The sequence below is a fragment of the Leuciscus leuciscus genome, assembly GCF_965113295.1.
Source record: "Leuciscus leuciscus genome assembly, chromosome: 15".
Taxonomy (NCBI): Eukaryota; Metazoa; Chordata; class Actinopteri; order Cypriniformes; family Leuciscidae; genus Leuciscus; species Leuciscus leuciscus.
The window spans coordinates 41,390,885-41,414,938 of NC_138739.1; the positions used below are offsets into that span (position 1 = coordinate 41,390,885).

The window sequence follows — 24,054 nt, forward strand, 5'->3', positions numbered from 1 at the left end:
ATGAAAATTATAAATATGTAAAATGTAATAATTTTAAAGTGAAAGCAATCAATATTAGACCTCTTACTAAAAATATTAAATATTTTGTTTGTGTCATGTGATGAGTAACTGAGATGAGAGAATTAAGAACATGTGTTGATGAATTATTGAAATATTAATTGAAAATCTCAAGGCAAAATAATTTAAGTCAAAGTAGTTCAGCTGACCCAAAATTTGGGACCCTGCTTTACAACAACTTTCAACTTGCCATCTACTGGGCATTTCACACCGCTGTACTAATTGTGATTCCATCTAGTTGTGAGGACTTATTATCAAATAATTCATGGAATCCTTTAATGAACTGGTTGCGCCCTCAACACAGAGAGTCTTGTGTATTGTGAGAAGTTTTTCATCCCCAGGATGCGCTCATCTTCATCGGATGGCCAATTTGATGGATTTAGAGCGGCTGCAGCAGAAATAATTCTGTTGTCATCCAGCCTGCGCTCAGTGTTGTTGGCCTGGGAAACAAAAATCGTTCACGAAATACCTCTGCCTTGCGATGGACACTTATTCAATAGCGCATTTAAATACATACAGCTGTCAATCCAGAAACACAGCAGTGTACTCAGAGCAGCATGAAAAACTAAACTTCTATTCAGCTTGTGAATGGGTTATAAACAGAAAGCTAGAAAAGAGCCTCAATGTATAATCACTTTGAGCTTAGAGCTCAAACATGACAATCTGGGGCTCAGGTCAGGAAGCAGACAGACTGGCTTAACCAACCGTCTGCTAGCTGTCTCACGTCACTGAGGTTAGATAAATCCCATCACATAGAGACTCTTTCACCTAGATATCATCATATAGAGACTGTCTGTTCCCCAAATTAGGACATACAAAAAACTTCCAAACCCATCTAAGGGTTAAAATTTAATTGATGTTCAACAAATGAAAAACAGATATAATACAAATGAGCAAATGATAAAGCTTGGGTTGCTGAATATTAGATCCCTTACTTCAAAAGCACTTATTGTTAATGATATGATTACAGACTATAATCTAGATGTGCTGTGTTTGACAGAAACCTGGCTAAAACCAAACGATTACATTACTTTAAATGAGTCCACCCCGCAAGATTACTGTTATAAACATGAGCCTCGTCTGAAAGGCAATGCGGGAGGTGTTGCTGTAATCTAAAGTAATATCTTCAGAATTACTAAGATGTCTAGTTTCAAATATAATTCTTTTGAAGTGTTGGTGCTTAATATAGCAATATATAGTGTAAATGATAAATCGCGCTTGAGATTTGTGCTGGCTACTGTAGCCACCAGGGCACCATACAGACTTTATCAAAGAATTTGCTGAATTTCTATCAGAGTTAGTCAGGGACGGACTGGGGCTAAAAAACAGCCCTGGACTTTCTCCCAAATAGGCCCATCATCCGGCCATTCGCCTCTAGCCGTGTGCAACAGACACTATAGCCAGGATGTCCTGATACTATGCCACAATACTGTAGCCTATCAGACAGCAAGTAACATCTCAAAACAATGATGATAATTGGGGTTGTGTTTATTAATGAAGCCTCAGCCTTCAAATAAAAACAAAACATTTACAATGCCATAAAATACAAATAATGAAATGTCACTGGCTACAGAAACCCCAAATTACACAAACTTGTAATTATAAAACATATAGTTACTATATACCAGGGTCCAACCTTTTTGTGTGCGAGGGCTACCTCAAGGGATAAAATAATCTAGAAGGGATTTTTGTTTGTTATACTCAAAAATATTTATTATACACATATAACATGGTTGTGCTTTTTTACTATTCACCATCATATGCGAAATAATAAAATATCTTGATATTCTGGTTCAAAAAAATCAACAATTCCTGAAAAATTATTAAAGTATTTATTGATTTTTTTGTTGAATTTCTATAAACCTATTGTATGTGTAATCAAAAACAGTAGCCCAAATATTTAGTATAAATATAAATGCAAAAATAAATAAATAAACTGCCATAACTTCTAAACAAAAACATTACTTCATAACATTTAATACATTTATTCTATATTAATATAACAGCATTTTTAATATGAATATATACAGGCACATTTCTGCCAAAAAAGTTTGTTTTACTACAGTTAATTCATAAGTTATGGAGTGAAATGTCTTCTAACTGGTTTGTTCTTGGAACAATGTCTCGCCTGTTTTTTGCATCAATATGTTGAGAATATCAGCGCTGTTTCATCTGGCTTTTAACAAGCTTAAATCACAATGTCATCTGTGGGTTTATAATAGAGATAGAGAATTCTGCACTGAATTGAACTGCTTCTCAGTGGATCGTGCAGCTCTGTGTAATAATGTTCGTGTGATCGAGATCAGCCCGCACAGCTGCTTTGGCCGCGATCGCTGTTTTTTGGGCCGAGCTGATAATGCTCTGCGCTGCTCAAATCAAACAAGTTTTGTTCCGCTTTTTGAGCATTTGCCATTTGATGTTTCTTATACTCAACGCAAATGACAGCATATAATTAAAGCAACACCATGTAAGTTTTGCTCTCTGGGTCCCCCTACAGTTGGGAAACAGTATTGTCTTCTACTACTGTCGTAAAATCTGTCATGGTTACACCAGGGGATACATGTGCATTTGTTGACAAGCCGATACCCCCGAACTCTGCAGAAGGAGTTCTCACGTCTTGGGCAGACTGCCTGCGTTGCGTGTGAAATGTCTTCATCACAGGTACAGTGGCATATATTTCAGCATGTCATATGAATATAATTTCATGGGTTTTATTTTTTTCAAACGCCAAAAGATCGTGTAGCTCACGTTTGCAAGCCAGCGTCATTATAGTAGCCTATTGGCTACTGTTTTAAAGAATGCTAATTCAATTCAATGTTTGTGTGGTAGGTAATAGCCATATATCGTCAATATTATAATATCAAGCTACCATAGCTGAATCTGCAAAGTTGAAAAAGCGATTTGCACTATAGCCTGAGGCAAGATACTTTCACCAGAAAAATAAATAAACAAACATGACTATCAGCCTGCAGTCATTAGGATAGTAAGCCTAAAAGATAATTTTGTCCGTCTAATCATGTATTATTTACATGCAAGAATGTAGCTCCTACCAAACTTGTACACGCCGTTTAGACATAGGCTTACTTCTGACTTTTTTTTTTGTCCGTTGCTGCTTTGGCCATGACAAAAACATACGCACGAAAGCCGAAAAACAAACGCTGGTTGGCCTCTCACGTCCAAATTTGAGGAAGTGGTGGGGGAAGTGACGTATGCCGTAAAGCAGTCGAATTCTTTTGTTCTTTTTGTGCTCGGGTTACTACCCGAACCCCGAAGTTATGTAGTGCCAGTAAAAGCGATACAGACCCCGTCAGGCTATGGCAGACGTGTCATTCAACCTATTGTAAGTCGATGTACCATCACAAGGGTCTTGGAAATATATTATGAAGGTTGAAAAGCTACATAGTATTGCTTTAAAGAGAGTTGGGTAATTTTGTAGAGGCAAAAGTGCAAATGTTTAGTTGCACCGGCACGAAAAAAGGTCGCAAAATGATACCATTTAGTCGAGGTCTGGAGCCCCGATTTACAGTGGATCGCTATTGGCAAGTTGGGGCTATTTATAGAATGTGTTTAGCGGGCAACTCACAGACACCACGTTGGAGACCACTGCTATATAGCCTACTATAACTAACTTAACTATTCAAATATAATGTAAGCAAATTTAAAAGTGCAGTATAGGCTGTAGCCTAAGCCTTATAAAACTAACTTTCTGTCAGTGGCTAGTAGGCCTACTCTTCTTCCTCAGTTTTTTTTTTTACACGTAGCATATAAGTGATCGTATTAGTGTCCCTGCTGTTGGCTGTTCATATTGCTATATTACACTTTTTTTGTGCCGACGGCCCTTGGTTGGACGGCCGTTCTGGACTTTTCCAGAACGCACAGATTGTCAGTCCGTCCCTGGAGTTAGTACTGGCAGCAGATAAAGTCCTAATTGTTGGTGATTTTAATATACATGTAGATAACGAAAAAGATGCATTGGGATTGACATTTAAAGACATTCTTAACTCTATTGGAGTTAGACAACACGTGTCAGGACCTACTCATTGTCGTAATCATACTCTAGATCTAATATTATCACATGGAATCAATGTTGATGCTGTTGAAATTCTGCAGCAGAGCGATGACATCTCAGATCATTATCTAGTCTGGTGTAAACTTCATTTAGCCAAGGCTGCAAAGCTGACTCTGTGTTACAAATATGTTAGACCTATCACTTCTGCCACTAAAGATTGCTTTATTAATAATCTTCCTGATCAGTTTCATCATCTCAGCATCCCAGATAGCTTAGAAGAACTCAATATTGCGACAGAAACTTTTAACTCTCTCTTTTCCAGCACTTAAGACACAGTTGCTCTTTTGCGTTTAAAGATTAAAGAAAATAGTCCAACGCCGTGGTACAACGAGCACACTCAGGTCCTTAAGAGAGCAGCCAGAAAAATGGAGCGCAACTGGAAGAAAACAAAACTAGAGGTATTTTGCATTTCATGGAGAGAGAGCATGATTGCATACAGAGAGGCCTTAAAAGCTGCTAGATCTGCTTATTTTTCAACCCTATTAGAAGAAAATAAACAAAACCCTAGGTATTTATTTGAAACAGTGACTAAACTAACGAAATATAAAGCTTCAAGCCCAGAAGTTTCCAAGCAGCACAGCAGTAATGACTTTATGAACTTCTTCACCTACAAGATTGATAATATCAGGAAGAAAATTATAACTATACAACTGTCTACTACAGTATCGCATCAGGCAGTGCATTGTAGTCTCCCTAAGGACAAATTTGATTCATAAGAAGAATGGCGTCTACGCTAATATTAGTCACTCTGTTTATCCCGAGGTTTACCGCAGTCCGCCGGATCCAGGCCGTATCCAGATCTGATGAAGGACCTGCGCCTGGACGTGACGACAACACAGTCCATAAGTGTCAACTAGTCTCTCCCCTGTGAAGGCCTCCCTCCCCTCCCTTTACCTCTCTACAGATAAAGCGCTGTCGGGATAATTCCGGTTCACGTGGCTACGCGGAAGCGATACAAATTCTGTATTATTAATTTTAAGGCCAGACAAGTAGTTTGTTGAGGGTTGGTTTGTAGGGAAGGACTACACGCCTGCGCACATATATTCATACGCACACACCTATAGACTGAACTCGTAATGCGCATGTGCACGCCATCAGCGTTCTCACTGGTTCACGTTTTTGAAGTTTGCGCAGAAAGAACTTCAGAGTTTTCTGTTAAAACGGTGTCGTGTTAGCGGCCCCTAAGTTCATAACTAATGATCGCTGCGACGGAAGTGAATCAATCAAAACTACCTTTAGATGGACAATAACTTTATTCTAGAGCTGCTATAAAGCCAAAACACTTTACTTTACTTTCCTATTATCAATGTAAAGCTGCTTTGGAACAATCTACATTGTTAAAAGCGCTATATAAATGAAGATGACTTGACTTGACTTAAGGCTGTCAATCTCTAAAGCGCAAGCTCACTGAATTCTGTGTGTCTTAGCCCAGAAACTGCAATGTTTTACAATGATAACCAACGGACGAGGCAAAACGAAACAATATTTTTAAAAGGTGACCACCAAGATGGAGCAGGTGGAGCTGGAGACCACCACAGCGGAGAAGAGGAAAAGTTCAGGAACGACCTCCATGGCCACAACAGGGAGAACAGAAAGTTCAGTGATAGCCTCCTTGGCCGGGACAGGGGGAACACAGGGAAACTCTGGCATGGCGGCCATGATATGAGAAGGCTTTGGCGTGGTAGTGAGATCATGTGCTGGGTCCAAGGACCACAGTGAAGGAGGAAACACTCATTGACAGAATCAACAAACCTCTCGAGGACCCCTCCATCCAAAAACTCAATGGTATGGTCCTCAAGGAAACAATAGCCGTTTCTTAATACCAAGTACGCAAACTTCGGACTTGAGTCCTTGGTAGTTCGGACTTGACAAGTTCGACTCAGGAGAACGAACTCCCGAGGACGAGAGGACGCAAGTCCGATAATTCTGCAAATGGAACAGCGGCGTACTTGATAGCGTCACTCAGCTCGCTCTGGCTACACCGGCTATCTCTTTATGTATATTTAGGCTACAATAAAACAAAATATGTTATAAACCACCACTCTGCCTCTTTTCATTTTCATCTAAAAAAATCTTAAACATATTAATGGCCACACAAACGTGGTTCAGGCAACGCAATTGATTATCTTCACTGCATATATTTATAACAACACGAAATATAAAACACAACCCTGACTCTTTTTGTTTCCATTTAAAAAATATGAGACATAAAAAATATATAATATTGATCATTAAAACTGACATTTAGCAAAAAGAGACAGGGTTGTGTCATTTTATTTTATTATGTATGTACATACAGTGAAGAGAATGTGTGCAACATGTATAATAAAATATTTTATATGTTTTAAATATATAAAATAAAATGACATAACCTTTTTTGTTAAATGTCAGTTTTAATGATCAATAATAGCCATTATAAAAGTATAAGTAGCCTAAAAGGTATAAGAAGCTATTCAATAATAAAGCAAACGATTCAGTCAAACATAAGTCAGCACTCTGGGCTACAACGTTAAAGTTAAATAGACTAAATATATAAAGCTATGACAAATAAAATAAATAAATAGCCCGTTAGATATACACAAGACGATTTATATCTCATGTTAAACCACTAGACTAGAGACATCCGAGCCAGCGGCAAATGTCAGCAGCACTAGCAAGGAAAGGCTGTTCTCGGCAGGGTACATGAGCGCCGAGCGTCCGATTGCCTGGATCTCACAACTCCGAAAACGTCAGATACAATTTTTAAATAGGCGCTATCTTTATAAATAAACCAAAGATTTGAGCTTTAAACAACTACATTCTCGCCTGAAAAAACTCTTAAAACTACATTTCGTGACACAATAACAGCAGTATTTTTAAATTACGCGGGGTTTCTCCTCTGCTATTGACGCTTGCTGGTTGGTGTGAGATGCATTCTGGGATACCTGGCTGTCTCAAGTCTGCACAAGTCACCTCTCGATGCATCCTCGGTAAAAGGGGCGGATCAAGAACACATCCGGGGATTTGAACTGGACTTGGCTAGATGTGAACTTTGAATTGGAACAGTACTTGGGCAGCGACTGATGACGTTTCACAAGAACACAAGTACAGACAAGAACGCATATTGAGAAACGGCCAATCATCCTGGGTGAGGAGGAGGAGGCGTACTAAAATGGTTTAACAAGGCACAGGTGAGACTGATTAATTACTATAGGCAAACAGGAACTAAAAATGAAAAGGGAAACACTGGAACAAGGGGAACAGAAAATGCACTTCAAAATAAAAGCCCATGTGACAAAACCAAGAAACGCAGAACCAGGGAATATGGAACACCTAGGTCGTGAACCAGTATATTGTGTTCATGAATTAAGGACCCTGGCTTTCTACACATTGGGACACTGATGACTCTATTTCCAGCCAACCACATCTTCCGAAATCACCAAAGGAATGCAAACGCAAGTAGCCTCCAGACTCTTAGCTGAACTGGTGCATTGATATAAAATGTAATAACCCTGCCTAAGAAATGATAGAATAGTTAAATGAATGATTGATGGTTCGTTCAGGTCATGTCTTATAAGTGCATATATTGCTAGAAACTTGGGATTTCATCATCTCACTCTTAAAAATCATTATTTCCTCACTTTCTTTATTTCTGCAACTCGTATGAATGTGTGGTTTGTGTTAGATATTAGTTTTATGTGTTAGAATAATCAGTTAAGTCTCGTTTGTATTCAGAGAGAAGTGTTCTTGTGTTTTGTGCTTTCGAATTTAATGTCTTAAACTGCTAATCTGTTACCGTGCTAATAAATCGTGTCTTCATTATAGTTTGGATATTAATCTGCTGCAGAGCTGATCGTTACGGCCCGTTCAAATGACATTGCACCAATTAATTAAATTAATTCATAGCTAAATTGACCTGTTTACCTCACAACATTTTAATCTTTATTCATAAACTTACCTTTGGAGATAATTGGCCCCAGGGCCTTTTCATAGACGTTTCATAATCCGTCCCTGTAAATATATATATTTATTGTTCTTTAATATTGAATGTATTTTTGAGTGAATCCGTCAAGTTTTGATGACAGCCACCATTTAAAACAAATTAACTGGATTAGAAAATTAATTATGTAAGTATAAGTATTATAACTTTATTATTATAAAATGGACTTAAACTGGGTTCATGTGTCAGTTTTAATTTTATTCTGGAGCCTGAACTCCTGCTCTGCTGCCACACTGGACAGGGGTGGGAATTACAGTTACTAGTTACCAGCACAATAGATCACCCTCAATGTAATCTGTCAAAATGATGGACGGCCTTCAGATTTTTTAGAACATAAATTGAACATTAAAATGTTCAAATATAATGCAATGAACAGTTTTTATCAATTCAATTGTATTAACCAAATCAAATTAAATGTGGTGTGCACAATTAGTACATTTGCACACAGATAAGTTTGCAGGTACGAGAGTTGAGAGTAAAACTGTCCTGAATATAACAAAATGATGCAATAAAAGTAATATAGGCCTAATCAGAAAAATAATAAACAATGAAAGAAACCAATCATAACGTCTCGGTTACGGATGTAACCCTCGTTCCCTGAGTGGGAACGGAGACGTTACGTCGGATGACGACGATTGGGGTTTCGCTTAGAAGCCTATCACCTTCGAGTATATAAAACGAGCCAATGGCAATGAAATGCCATGGGTCTGCGGAATTTGCCTAGCGTAACTCCGCCCGCCGCAGGGGGTATAAAAGGAAGTACGCTGGCACAATGCAGATATGTCTTCGCTGAGGAGCCGAGACTAGCCCCAGGCGTTTTTCAGCGGTACAGCGGAAGTGGCAGGAAGACGTAACGTCTCCGTTCCCACTCAGGGAACGAGGGTTACATCCGTAACCGAGACGTTCCCTTTCGTGGTCACTCCGAGTTACGTCGGATGACGACGATTGGGGTTCCAGTCTAATCACGCCACCTCGGCTGTCTTCCAGTGCCCTGCGTAAGTCTGAGCTCCCTGTTGTGAGACTAGCACGAACGAAGGAGTCCTACTTAACACAGGGATACCAAGGTACACTGGGAAGCATATCTCCAGAGAGAAATATGCAGTTATGCCCAGCCATTGATGGGGGGGACTTAGAATACACATATGACCCAGAGGGCTGCATATGGAAAATCACTGGGGTGTCCAGCCGCAGGTGGAATTTTAAACCCCAGGGGTGGCAAGGTGGCTTGCCAAGGGAAAGACACACGCTCACAAGGAGACTTACAGTGGAATACACATGTGGGGGTCGCCCAGAGGGGGAACCATGCACATGGAGGCACCTAGTCAAGCGCAAAAGCTGCGTTATGGCAGATTGGCATAACTCAGGCGTTGACGTAACCAGTGCTGGAGGAAACTCAGAGCTTATCAGACTCACCTGAGAGAAATATCGCACGTATCCCGTCCGTGGAGAGGAATGGCGAGCAAGCGAAGACACCTGAGCAGAATCTAGCACCGGCTGGTTGAAGCGAGTACATGAGAAGAAACTGGCTCTACTCGGAGATTATAGAATCTCGCGAATGTGTTGGGTGTCGCCCAGCCTGCAGCTCTACAAATGTCTGTTAGCGAGGCGCCATGCGCTAGAGCCCAAGAGGAAGCCACACTACGTGTGGAGTGGGCTTTCACACCAAGGGGGCACGGACGACCTTGCTGCTGGTATGCCAAAGCAATGGTATCCACTATCCAGTGGGATAACCTTTGCTTTGAGAGAGCCTTTCCCTTCAGCTTCCCACCATGACAGACAAAGAGCTGGTCTGAGGTCCTGAAACACCGCGTTCTGTCCACGTAAGCACGGAGGGCGCGTACTGGACAGAGCAGTGCCAAGGCTGGGTCTGCCTCCTCCAAGGGCAGCGCTTGCAGGTTCACTACCTGGTCTCGAAAGGGTGTGGTAGGAACCTTGGGCACGTATCCAAGCCGGGGTCTCAGGATCACGTGAGAGTTAGCCGGCCCGAATTCCAGGCACGCTTCGTCAACCGAAAATGCCTGCAGGTCCCCTACCCTCTTGATGGAGGCCAATGCAACCAGGAGCGCTGTCTTCATAGACAGGAACTTAAGCTCCACTGACTGTAAAGGCTCAAATGGAGCACTCTGCAGGGCAGTTAGAACCACTGAGAGGTCCCAAGAGGGTACGAAGGGAGGACGAGGAGGATTTAGTCTCCTCGCTCCCCTCAGGAACCTGACGATCAGGTCGTGCCTTCCCAGAGACTTACCATCAACTGCTTCGTGATGTGCGGCAATGGCGGCAACATACACTTTCAGGGTGGAGGGAGACAGCCTTCGCTCCAACCCTTCTTGCAGGAAGGAAAGCACGACACTGATCGGGCATTTCGTGGGTTCTTGATGTTTAGAAGAACACCAGTTGACGAAGAGGTTCCACTTCAACGCATAGGCATGTCTCGTGGACGATGCTCTAGCGGAAGTGATGGTAGCCACCACCGCAGGTGGTAGGGTACTCAAACCTGCCTCGTCCCGTCCAGGAGCCACACGTGGAGGTTCCAAAGATCGGGACGAGGGTGCCATAAGGTGCCCCGTCCCTGAGAAAGGAGGTCCTTCCTCAGAGGAATTGGCCAGGGAGGTGCTGTCGCGAGGAGTACTAGTTCGGAGAACCAGGTCCGGTTGGGCCAATACGGGGCAACCAAAATGACCTGCTCCTCGTCCTCCCTGATCTTGCGCAAGGTCTGCGCAAGAAGGCTCACTGGGGGAAACGCATACTTGCGTAGGCCCCGCGGCCAGCTGTGCGCCAGTGCATCCGTGCCGAGCGTGCCCTCGGTCAGGGAGTAAAACAGGTCGCAATGGGACGAGTCGTGGGAGGCAAACAGGTCTACCTGTGCGTCGCCGAACTGACCCCAAATCAGCTGGGCCGTCTGGGGATGGAGTCGCCATTCTCCTGCGAGAGGCCGAACTCGAGACAGCTCGTCGGCCGCCTGGTTCAGGTGTCCCGGGATATAAATGGCTCGAAGCGACCTCAGATGCTTCTGACTCCATATGAGGAGGTGGCGAGCGAGTTGCGACATACGGCGGGAGCGTAGACCACCCTGGTGGTTGATGTACGCTACTGTTGCGGTATTGTCTGATCGGACTAGTACGTGCTGGCCCCTGAGCAGCGCATGGAAGCGGTGCAGGGCGAGACGTACAGCCAGCAACTCGAGGCAATTGACATGCCAAAGGCGCTGGGGTCCTGTCCAGAAGCCCGCGGCAGCATGACCATTGCACATGGCGCCCCAGCCCGTGTTGGAGGCATCTGTTGACACAACAACATGCCGGGAAACTCGTTCTAAGGGCACTCCGGCCCGTAGAAAATTGAGGTTCGCCCACGGGGTGAAGGTCTGACGGCAGGCTGGAGTCACTGGGACTCGGAGCGTGCCGTGTTGCCATGCCCACCTCGGGACTCGATCGCGAAGCCAAAGCTGAAGCGGTCTCATATGAAGCAATCCCAGCGGCGTTACTGCGGCTGCGGATGCCATATGCCCCAGGAGCCTCTGAAAAAGTTTCAGTGGAACCGCACTCTTGTCCTCGAACTGACGAAGACAAGTCAGCAGTGACTGCGCGCGCTCGCTCGTAAGCTGCGCGCACATGGCGACCGAGTCGATCTCCATACCGAGAAAAGAGATCCTGTGCACGGGGCAGAGTTTGCTCTTCTCCCAGTTGACCCGAAGGCCCAGACGGACTAGGTGCCGGAGCACTAGGTCCCTGTGTTCGCAAACCTGGTCTCGAGAGTGAGCTAGGATAAGCCAGTCGTCGAGATAGTTCAGGATGCGAACCCCGTGTTCCCGAAGGGGAACAAGGGCTGCCTCGACGACCTTCGTAAAGACGCGAGGAGACAGGGCTAGCCCGAAAGGGAGAACCGCGTACTGGTATGCCTGCCCCTCGAAAGCAAACCGTAGAAACGGTCTGTGTCGAGGTAAAATGGAGACATGGAAGTAAGCGTCCTTCAGGTCGATCGCTGCAAACCAATCCTGCGGCCGCACACACTGGAGGATGTGTTTGGCCGTTAGCATCTTGAACGGCAGCCTGTGAAGGGAGCGGTTCAAGACGCGCAGGTCGAGGATTGGCCGTAACCCACCGGACTTCTTGGGTACAATGAAGTAAGGGCTGTAGAAGCCGGACTTCATTTCGGCTGGAGGGACAATCTCGATCGCACCCTTCGCCAGCAGGGTGACGACCTCCGCTCTCATGACAGGGGCATTGCCACCGACCATAGTGAAGCGGACTCCGCTGAAGCGGGGAGGAGATCGCGCGAACTGAATCGCGTAGCCGAGCCTGATGGTTCTCGCGACCCAGCGGGACAGTCTGGGAAGCTCTAGCCAGGCCTCCAGAAAGTGCACCAGCGGGGTCATACGAACCACAGACGTACCGTCGGTGGGGCAGCGAGGCGGAATGACCGGCACCGGCGAGGGTGGCATCGCGGCCCTGTGCGGGGGCACGGTCATTAACCGCGTCCTGCCAGAGGAGGCCAGGGGAGGGCGCGCGTCCCACGGGGGCGTGCTCTGGCAGGGGTCTGGCGACAGAGGGGGATGAGAGGAGCGTGGCCCGTGGGCGGCGCGTGCTGTCATCCCAGACCTCTGGGACAGAGGAGGGCGGCAGTGGCGGGACCCGAGGGTGGCGCGCACTGCGGCCCTCTGACTCTGTAGGCTCAGGATTGGGAATTTCGATTCTTTCTTTAACCACATTAGGGTGCTGCCCGTCGTGGGACGAGCAGCGGGGAGTGGAGAACAAAAGATTCTCCCCCGGCCCTCCACCGGGGGAAGGAGTGGCCCTGCTACCACCTCCTGTAGAGAAAAGAAAGCCAATCCTGAGCTGCCCGTCTCAGGAGCGCCGCTTAGCCTGGCGTTTAGCGGGCCGCGGGGCTTTTCAAGAGTGCTGCTTAGGCTGGCGTGGCAGTCTAAGGGGCGGAGACGGGCAGCGCCGCCCTCCTGCGACCTCCTCCTGCTCATGGCCAGTGAAGGCCCGAGGGGAGGAGCCGCATGGAGGTGGCCTCGGCGGGAAGCAGACTAAGGAGACCGCACGGACGGATGACCGTCGGTGCAGAAGGCCTCAGTCTGCTTCTGGGGGGGGGGGTCAAAAACTGTAGGGTACAGTCCTCAACCACACCGCCGAGGAGCCCAGCCTGGGACATGAGGGAGCTGAGAAAATGAATTCTCAGACCCCCTCACATCAACCTGGCTGAGCCCATGTCTGGACCACTCTAGTGGACACCACCTGACCCAGGATCACGCAGGTACCGATGTCGCCCGAGAGCGAGGTCAGTAGTGTGCGCGGCGGAACGACCAAGCCGGGCATGGGAGGCATAGCGTCCCAGCAAGGGGGCGTGGTCGAGTTTCCGCGTTCTGTCAGTGTTGGCCAGGGAAGGACTAGCGTTCCACTGCGGCCGGTTCCGACAGAACTCCCGAGTCAGCACTGCCTCGAAGGCGAAGGCGACACACAGCACTGCATGCCTGTGCCACGATAGTGACAGAGAACATACAGCCCATGATCGCCACGCGATCGAGTGCAGCGAAGGCGGAGGACGCCCGCGGGCCGGAAGCGTCCTGATGCACATCCGGGAAGCCTACAGCGCTCAGGGGGAGGGCGGCGCCACTCCAGCCGATGCTTTCAGCTGCCCGGGAAAGCATGGCCATCAGCTCTAGATCTGACTCGACTAACGCTGACACTCCAGAGGGAGGCAACGCAGTCGAATCCTCATTTCCAGAGGAATCAAGCCCGCCTTGTGATGCTGTGAGTGACATGACACCACCTGCTGGAGCCCCGAATGAAAACACTGGGTCCCTAAGAAGAACCAGGTACACACGGAAGCCCCACGGTTTGCGATGTGGAGGGGGGCGTGGCCCGAGGAATGCTCGTCGGTATTATGCCACACTGTAACCCTCAGATCACCCTGGCCACCAGCCAAAGTATCCCCTCTCGAGGAAGAGATAGATTGGGGTGTGGCAGAGGGGACTCTACCCACACGGGGATCATTGAGTCTCGATCTATAAACATCGCGATGGTCACATTCCCGCAGAGAAAACGTGACTCACCCACGAGCGCTGCCGAGCGTGAATCAGCCCAACACGCGAAACAGCGCTCGTGACCGTTAGGCAGATGAATCACGCGCCCACATCCAGTAAATACACGGGCGAGCCGTCTTGAAAAAGACGTGCCTCGTGCAGCTCTTTTAGAGAGAGGAAAAGCTCAGCAGAGTGCTGAAGCGCCCAGGGAGAAACACACACACTGTCGGCAGATCACTGCCCAGATCAGCAGCAGGCAATGCGATCTCGCTGGAACACGCCGTCACACCAACACACTGAAGAGCCGCTCGTCTCGTAGAGTGAAGATGATACAGAATAGCTTGTAGGAGTGAAGAAAACTCTTGGCTCCGAAGCGAAAACATATCTGCATTGTGCCAGCGTACTTCCTTTTATACCCCCTGCGGCGGGCGGAGTTACGCTAGGCAAATTCCGCAGACCCATGGCATTTCATTGCCATTGGCTCGTTTTATATACTCGAAGGTGATAGGCTTCTAAGCGAAACCCCAATCGTCGTCATCCGACGTAACTCGGAGTGACCACGAAAGGGAACCCAAGTTCTTTGATAGACAGATATGAAAACCAATATATGGTCAGCAACCCCATGCCATTATATTGCTGTTTTTTTATTTTCCAGGAAGTCAGTAGATTTTACAATTCTTTACAGATTCACACACCAGTTTTCCTCGACTGTTTGTTTTGACAAAATATATCAATTCATAAACTGATTTTCGGCGGGCAAGTGAACTGACAGCTCACGTTGTTAATGATTTTGTGCTGACCGTCACAAGACTGTGAGGCATGTGATATTGATCAGACTATTAAACCCATCCAGCATTGTGCGGTGAATGTTCAATGTAATGTTTTGTGTCATATTTGTTGTTCCTCCACAGGAGGCGCTTAGCGGCTCAGGAAGCCGAGTCCTCCATTGTGACGCATTCAAATCTCTGTAGGATTTTTTTGTCCTGCTTAAAACATTTGACCATGACCACATATAATTGTTTAAATCTTGTAACATTAGTTATTGGTTTCTGGCACACAAATTAAAATCCGCCGCATCAATCTCTATAAAAGGATCTTTAAAAACTCTAGTTTGGTACACAGTGCTCTACTGTGATTGGTCCGCTCTAAACAGCGATGAGAAAAGTAACAGCTTTCCCGTGACCACGCTAACGTCTATATGTTGCTTCAGCAGGGGCGTAAACAATTTATTATTACCGAAATAAGGACAGAGAAACATAAATCGTATATGAATTGAAAATACTCATTAAGTAGTTAAAATAGCAGAATAATTATTTAGACCCATCGTACCGGACCAATTAGAGACAGCTTTCGGGCCGCTAAACCACGCCCACTTTCAATCCCGTGTCATGCGAATCGTCAATGTTTACACCACTCTTCCGTGATCCACAGACATGTAGTAGAGCACAGTCCGCGCCGCAGAAATGGTTCACGTTTATAACTGCCACCCGTTCGCGTCGCAGCGCATCGTGCCGGCGGAGCAGGAGCCCGGGCTTGTGTGCTGCGGCGGTGGGGCGCTGTTCGTGGTGAGCGCCGGAGGCTGCAGGATCGAGGCGTACAGTCTCCGGGACCGGGAGGAGGAGGGGGGGTGTCCGCTCATCTGCCGCTTCAGCAGCGTGGGCTCGGTGCTCAGCATCCGACACAGCACTGTGGGTCAGTCACTCACTGCACTACAACATCATTAGTGTGTTATCTCTAGTCTTTTTACAGTACCGTGGTCCCCTGTGAAAAAAAAGTACATGATTTTAAAAAGAGAGAGTACTCATTACAGAACACACTGGAAACTGACCAATGTTTTGGGACTCTTAATAAACATTGCATGTTATTTGCGATTTAGTGGGAAATTATTTGTTTATATTTAGCTTTTGGCTTAACATTTAATATTCAATAATATTATTGATCTGCCTGCATTGACACCATTATATGAGAACTGAACTGAGCTGGACGATAACATCACGGTTTTCTCCAGAGCGACTTTATATATAAATGAACTAAATTAATAACTTTTTTTTTGTTGTTGTTTACAACAAAATTAACTAAATTAATAACTTTTTTTACAACAAAAATGAACCATCACTGAACTTACTTAAGCTGGACTATGATGCTATTTTCTTCTAGAAACAAACTTTGTTGCATTATTTTCCTGTTATCTCTGTAAAGCTTCTTTGAAACACTCTGTATTGTAAAAAGCGCTGTATAAATAAAGGTGACTTGACTTTAGCTGAACTTAAGGGTGCTTTTGTGAGCCACTTAAGTAGAAGAATGGTTAATTAAAGCCATTCTTTTTAACCCTAACCCTAACCCACTCTAACCCTAACCCTAACTGCTAAATGTACTGACAAGAATTTATGATACACTAAAATATACTTTCATGAGAAGATTTGGCCGATATATTACAGCCGATAAATAAACATTTACATTTACATTTATTCATTTAGCTGACGCTTTTATCCAAAGCGACTTACAATTGCTATATATGTCAGAGGTCGCACGCCTCTGGAGCAACTAGGGGTTAAGTGTCTTGCTCAGGGACACATTGGTGTCTCACAGTGGATTCGAACCCAGGTCTCTCACACCGAAGGCATGTGTCTTATCCATTGCGCCACCACCCCTACCCCTACCCCTAACCCTAACCCTAACCCTAACCCTACCCCTAACCCTAACCCTACCCCTACCCCTACCCCTACCCCTACCCCTACCCCTAAAGTATTATTTCCTTCAGCTGAGACATTTCAGATCACCATGATGGTTATGAACTGCTTGAAATATGATTGGAATCACTTCAAAAAGGAAAAAACAGTTCAGTGCAACATGTTTTATACTCGCACATTTGCACTTTTTTGCTTAAAAACTGTCTCAATAACAAGCGCAATAAAGCACATTTTTGCTAAATAAAAGCAGCTACATGATCTTTAGGACAAAGATGGTGAACTACAACACTCTCCACAATCGATCAAAATGGGCAAATATTGTTTTAATGGCATACAAATTTAGTTGAACATTCAATGTGTGTGGTAAAGAAGATAGGGACCGTCTAAAAAGTTATATTTTTTTTCCAATTTGTGCAAACAGACAACTACATTTTTGCAAAGTACAGATGTACCAGCAGATCTCTCTCACATTATGTGTTCTAATGCTATTGATTGTACTTTAGCAACAATAAAAAGTGCATTATAATGATTGTATTTAGGAAACCTGCCTCACTGTACATAATGTACATAAATATTTTTAGAATAAAATTACATTAATTCACCAAAGGGATTTTTTACTTTCCGAAGGTTGTAGCATGTTCCTAGTTACCACACTGACTTACTACAGGTGACATTTTGACTAAAACTCCTTTACTGTACGTACAGTTGACAAATATGTTTTAAAAAAAATTACTGTAATTCACCCTAAGTATTTTTTCGTGTTCCAAAGGCTGTAGTGCTTTCCTAGTGACCAGACTGAATATAATACTTTAATTTTTAATTTTTTTTAATTTTTTTTTTTAAGGTTGTAGTACATTAATAGGGGCTACATTATTATTAACAGTAGTGACTGAACCTGTACGCATTGGTTCAGCAAATCTGACAGATAATGAACAGCAAGATCATGGAGGCATTCAAGATACTGTACAGTGCACTGTTTTATTTCTATTATCTTTCTAATTGTTCATGGAATACCACTGGGATTATACATAAAAGTTGTAATTAATTCCTTGTGGTTAGAGTAATATTTCAATTTAACCTCTTCAAAATGTTGCTGTTGTTGATCCTCTCTTGGTTTAAGTTGTTCTGACATTCGGACCCTGAATTTAGGCACGTCGTGACCTTCCACACTTGTAGTGATTGTAATGAATAGTAATTGGACCAGTTTTTGAGTCTGTAGGACCAACTCTGTAGCGCCACCACCAGTTCAAAAATGCAACATTAAAAGGGTTATAGCTTTTGAACCCTTTGATGTATATGTGAATGTAAATAGATGTAAAATGAAACTTAGTACATCTGATTCCACTCATTATGGTAATCACAATCAATATCTTACAATAAGACTCTGCCCATTACATTAGTGGCCATTTTGAAAAGTACAGTGTTCAATTTTTTGTGCTACTCCTCATTCAAATTTTGTTAAATTTTTTGGAAAATTGTCTCAGTTGATCTTTGGGCCGAGCCACACAGAAGTGACTGAACAGATTTTTGCTACCGTTCCCGATATTTTTCTCCAAATTTGACCTGTATTTGTTGCCTTATGGTAGTTAGCTTAGCATGCTAATTGGTTAGCATGAACCATGAACCATTCCGGTTGTGGGTTTGAATGCTGTGTGGCACATTCCCAGATCGCAAGAGGTATTGTGGCCTTAAGTGGTGGAAAAGTTGCTTCTGTTCCAGACATGGTGCCTATATGTGAACGAACTCGATAAATACAACATGCAGCAAATTTATACAAAAATTATTCATTTTGAATTGCTTCTCACTTGAACTATTGGACCTTCTTCATCTTGCCAAAAACACAAGTTCCCAGTGGTGCAATGATATGAGTGACGGGTATCTGACCCAGAGATAATGGGTTCGAGCCCCACGTGGCATGATTTAAAAAAATTGTGTGTAATGTTGTGTCATGTCGATTCCTTTATTATTCAACGTTGTACTAATCTTTCTTCCTCTTGGATTAATGTATGTCTTGTTCATTCTATTTTCATTCTCATCTGAACTTCTGTTCATTTTGAGTTCATTTTCACCTATACTTCTAAACCAGCTCTTTTTTCTTCAATTTCTGCTGTTTTTACTATTCCTGCTCTTGCTGCTGCTTCAGGGGCTTGGCCCCGTATCACTGCTTGCAGCTATATTTCCACTTGTTCCTTAACCTGTAACCAAGAATACTAACACACACAGACACAGTTTCTTCAAGATTGGATTTGGTGAGGAGGAGAGTCTTCTCAAAACATTAAGATAACATGTTCTTTCTCTCAAGGAGAGGATACTTTAAATCTAACTGTAAAGTAAAGACTTTAACTAAGAAATGGTCTCTCAGCTATAGGTTTCAATGACTCCTGAGACCATTGCTATCAGGGTAGCCTAGAAAAGCAGATGGATGTAGTGACACCTGTTAAAGAAGTCATCTTCATCATTTCATCTCTGGAAGCCAGGATAAATGAGCAAGCACTGTTACTGCATTCCTGGCATGGGCCAGACCCTTACGTTACACCTCAGATATCAAATACAGACATTTAAAGGATACATGAAATAACATTTTCGATAATCACACTGATAATTTCTATAACAAAGTAAAATCTCATAAGCCTAGAGAAGTCATTCAACTCATTTGATATATAGAAGGAAAACTATTGATTAATACCTTGATTATAATCACTCATTAGATATACATTGAAGCAGCAGTGTGTTCCAGAATCCACTTCTTCAGGACTTCATAACAAAAACTTAACTTGAATCATTACAATAAGGGTGTTGCTTATTTATAACGTTGAAAATATGAATAACCTAAAATATCTGAATTTTTTTAATCAATGAAAGAATTGTGTTGTACAAGGAACAGCAGTTCTAATACATACTTTTACCTAATACATTTATCAAAGTTAATTGAGTGATCACTAGGAACATACTATAACCATTGGAACATGAAAAAAGGAGAAATTACAGTATTTTTAATAATAATAATATGTTTGTACTATACTTACAGTAAGGGAGGTATTGTCAAAATTTCACCTGTAGTAAGTCAGTGTGGTCACTAGGAAAGCACTACACCCTTTGGAACAGGGGTCTCCAACACGTCGCTCGCGAGCTACCAGTAGCTCGTGTCCTGATTGGAGGTAGCTCGCCAAGGGCCGTTCACATGCAGGGCCGAGCACGTGTTTTGCGCGCTCAAGTTCGTTATTTCAAATAATTGAAGCGACGCGCAAATTTTTTCCAGGCGCAGCGAGTCAACATGAAGGATGGGAGTGCACCCAAACACTACGGGTGTTTTTTTCTTCTCCGTAAATAAATCTTGTAGTAGAGCTACAGCAAGCGTTTCTCGGTGGTGGAAATCCATTAGCTATTAAAACTTATTTTAAGACGCCACGGGAAAATCGGACCAAATTTTACTTTTAATAATAAAAGATAAGCTAATGTGCAGTGTAAATGTCAGTATTTATCTTTTTTGACTCATTCTTTTTATAAAAATGATTTAAAGGCTGAAATAAGCGAGGTTTATCTTTTTATAAAACCTTTTTTGTCAAAACTTTATTTGAACTTGTACATGTTAGTAGATGCAAGACTCTCCTTTAAAATCTGGCCATCATTTTTTATGTTATTATTTTAATGTTTATGTAAACAAAAAGTGCATATTGATGCTGATTTTATTTGTTATTTGCTGGTTTTCGACATTAAACTTGGTGAATTGATTTTATTGTGTAGTATTAGTACTTTTTAAACAGGACTCTGTGATAACCGTGATCATTTTGGTCACTATAATCATGAAATGAAATTTTCATGCCATTTCATCTCTAGTTATCATGCACTATAAAATCAACAATAATTATGTGTTTTTAGGGTATAATATGCAAAGTACAATTTTCTATAAATTTTTCTTTTATCTCTGACATTTAAGGGTGACATATATAGGCCTACAAAAACTATTTTAGGTCTAAAACAGTTTGGATAGTTGTAAATATGAGAGTTATGAGACATTATTTAAGAGATTTAAGTATTGTATTACGTGAGTAGCTCTCGGCCACTTTCATTTTTAAAAAGTAGCTCTCAAATGAAAAAAGGTTGGAGAGCCCTGCTTTGGAACATGAAAAAATACTTTAGGTGAATTAAAGTAATTTTTTCTTAAACTTATTTGTTTATTGTACGTACAGTAAAGGAGGTATTGTCAAAATTTCACCTGTAGTAAGTCAGTCTGGTCAATAGGAAAGCACTACCTTTGGAACATGAAAGAAATCCCTTTGGTGAATTACTGTAACTTTTACATAAAACATATTTGTGTACTGTATGTACAGTAGCCTACACAAAAGTACACTAAAGCAGTCTAGGTGAATACGCAGCAAATATCAAACCTGAAACTATTTTTACCCTGGTTGGCAACTTTTTTTTTTTTTACTTGACTATGTTCATGGTGCTGTCCACGTATGTGGCACTGAGGTCCTACATGATCAAGTCTGCAACTTGGGTAAAGTTGGTTCCATATCTCGTGAGCTGAATATTGTTACTACACAAATAACATTGTTTTAATATTTAAATCTTCCTCATAACGAGCTTTCCTTCGGGTTTGCACTTTGCAGATGGTCCCTTCTTAGCAGCCTGCGCATAGAGATAATGTATTTTGTCCAGTGCGAAGGAAAGATCGTTTTGAGGAAAATTATGTTGTAGCTTCTGGTGTTTTATTTGTAGTTATATGTGATAGGTGTTTTCTGTAGCAACAACGTTTAGTTCACGAGTTATTGAACGCGGAAGTCCGCGAATGTGCGAATATCGAATATAAAACCAACTTTACCTAAGTGTTCAGTGCAAGTCTAGCCTAAGCTACGTAAAATTATGAGAACACTGTAATTGTGTGCTTGGGATGTGGCTTTTAATGATGAGACTTTTGTTTTTGTAATCAGGCTCTCAAAAATTATATAAAACTTTGGATTTAGATTTATCTGCCAATATATTGGTTATCAGCTTTTTAAATATTAAGAATTATCGGTTATCGGTGTCGGCCAAAATGTTCATATGGGTGCAAATCAAAATGTAATTTTTATTGAAAGTTGTATTTCATGATTTAAATGTATACACACATTTGTCATGATGAAGTTGTAGTTTAGTACATTTAAAATATGTTCACTTTAAATGTAATACAAAAAACACACTCTACATAATTATAAACAAGTTCTTTGCATGTGCTTTAGCATGTTAGTCAACACATCAAAATAAGTGTTCATCTTTACCACGGGACAAACAGTTACTGAAACATGATTTCAAGTAAAAGCTTAATGTGACATTATTACAAAGTGCACTTTTTAAAAGTGTACTTAAGTGTGTTAAGATGCATTTTATTTTATTAACATTGCATTGCCTCTAAGTGCAGTTGTTTAAACTTTAAGATTTGAAGTTCAATGCAGTTGCACAATAAATAAAAGTGCACTTCTTTTTCACAAGGGGCGCCATGATGGGAATAGATGTTACTGATTATTCGTTTATCATGCGATTTGTGTTCATTTAAAATAATACCATTGGAAAACCGTGCAAAATTGTAGCTGTGTATAATATGGCACCATGTCCGAAAACCATCACATTACAATATTAAAAACTTCTAATGTCCAAAAAAGGTGGTTCTTTATAGTACTCTTTTCCACAGTAAGTGTGCAGTCATGTATGTTTTTTGAGTCAGTGGTGTTTGTCTGTTTTTGTTCTCAGGGGACTATCTAGTCACTATTGAAGAGAAGAACAAGGCCACTTATCTCAGGGCCTACACTAACTGGAGGTACCAGGCTGTCGAGAAGACTCGCGTCGGGGTGCGTCTGTTGGGTCACCTCCTGCGGGGCTCGTCCTTCCGCGGAGCTCCCAAAGAGCAGATGGAGATCATCGAAATCCCTCTGTTTGAGCCGCCGCTCTGTATGGCATGCTGCAGTGTTACCGGTGAGAACACGTGCACGGAAAACAAACACAATCAACTCGCTTTAGCATGGTGTTTCAAACTACGATGCTCTATATATTAGGGCTGGGTATTGACACAAATTTTACAATTCGATTCGATTCAATATTGATTATTTTGGATATCAGGTACAATACATTGCAAATTTTCTCAAGGAAAACAAATCCCTTAACTATTATTGTAAACTATGGGAGTCAGTTGTGGCCTATAGGCTTCATTAGCCAACTATAATATTGTTAAGGTAAAAAATTTACTGATTTGTATACAAACACTTAAAATACACTTTTACTTATTTTTATAATAATAAAGTTATATGAAATTATATAAAAATTTAAATGGTCATAAAAAACTTTCCAGATTTATTCAAACATGCATTAAAGGTATAGCGGAGGATGTTTTACTTCCTGGTGGGTAGTCTAAACTATTGGTCCTCCTAATTGTCAATCATTCTGGTGAATCAATCAAACTTTTCAAAAAGTGGAGAGGGCGGGTCTTATCTAAAATTTGGAAAGATCCTCCGCTATACCTTTAAATATTGAAGAACATTAAAAATTATAATTAATATGGTGCATATATTTAACAAAATGCTCCTCTCTAGAGTTAATTCTTCTCGCTGACTGACGAGTTTTGGTCACTGGATATGGTTTTTCTGAGGTAAATGTGACGTTACATGACATTGTTTACTAACGTCTTTCCACGGTTGAAACACTGAGCGATTCCATGTGACATGATACGGACTTCGATAAGTTGTACTCTATCTTTTAACACACTTTCAGATGCTCATTCATGTTTATTTCGCGCGGTAACTGGTATTATTAAGGCGGAAGAGAAGATCATGTGCTGCTTCTCTAGAGCTGAGTCAGAGCGATCTCACGCCAAAACGGTAATTATGTTCTTGAATTTCGCAAGAAAATGGACGTAATTTGAAATCTGAGACTTTGTTTCATATCAATAATAGCAAAGCACAAAGATTATTGTGATTAATTGGATGGGATGCGCGCAACAATGTTCCATTCATTCATCAACTGAAAACAGGATGACTAATCGATTCTTGGGACTTAAGAATTGATATCGTTTCGTTAAAATGAGAATCGATTAAAATCGAGAAATCAAATTTTTTTTACCCAGCCCTACTATATATCCATAGTCTAAACACCTGCGTTTAACACTTCAGACAAGTATAACATTACAAATACATTGAAGAAGTTCAGACAAATGGGACGTCCCCCAAACTCACACCATTGGTTAAGCCAGAAGTCAACATGTCAG

General features: G+C 42.5%; 2 protein-coding genes across 3 annotated transcripts in view; one reads left to right on the top strand and one right to left on the bottom strand.

Moving 5' to 3' along the window:
* Window positions 1–11,084: 11,084 nt before the first annotated feature.
* On the bottom strand, window positions 11,085–14,078 carry LOC309476613 (uncharacterized protein). The gene is made up of 2 exons (XM_082139729.1): window positions 11,425–14,078; window positions 11,085–11,381 (listed from the first exon to the last, which is right to left on the bottom strand). The coding sequence occupies exons 1-2, from the start codon at window positions 13,072–13,074 to the stop codon at window positions 11,220–11,222; spliced, it is 1,812 nt and encodes a 603-aa protein (XP_081995855.1). The 5' UTR covers window positions 13,075–14,078; the 3' UTR covers window positions 11,085–11,219.
* Window positions 14,079–15,494: 1,416 nt separating this feature from the next.
* Window positions 15,495–24,054, top strand: part of hps3 (HPS3 biogenesis of lysosomal organelles complex 2 subunit 1) — a 31,184-nt gene continuing 22,624 nt past the window's right edge. Inside the window, exons 1-2 of one of the 2 annotated variants that reach the window (XM_082139715.1) lie at window positions 15,495–15,819; window positions 22,548–22,769. In XM_082139715.1, coding sequence (XP_081995841.1) covers window positions 15,591–15,819; window positions 22,548–22,769 — 451 coding nt within the window. In that variant the 5' untranslated portion in view covers window positions 15,495–15,590. The remainder of the gene's footprint in view (window positions 15,820–22,547; window positions 22,770–24,054) is intronic. The other variant, XM_082139716.1, reaches the window with a different exon arrangement.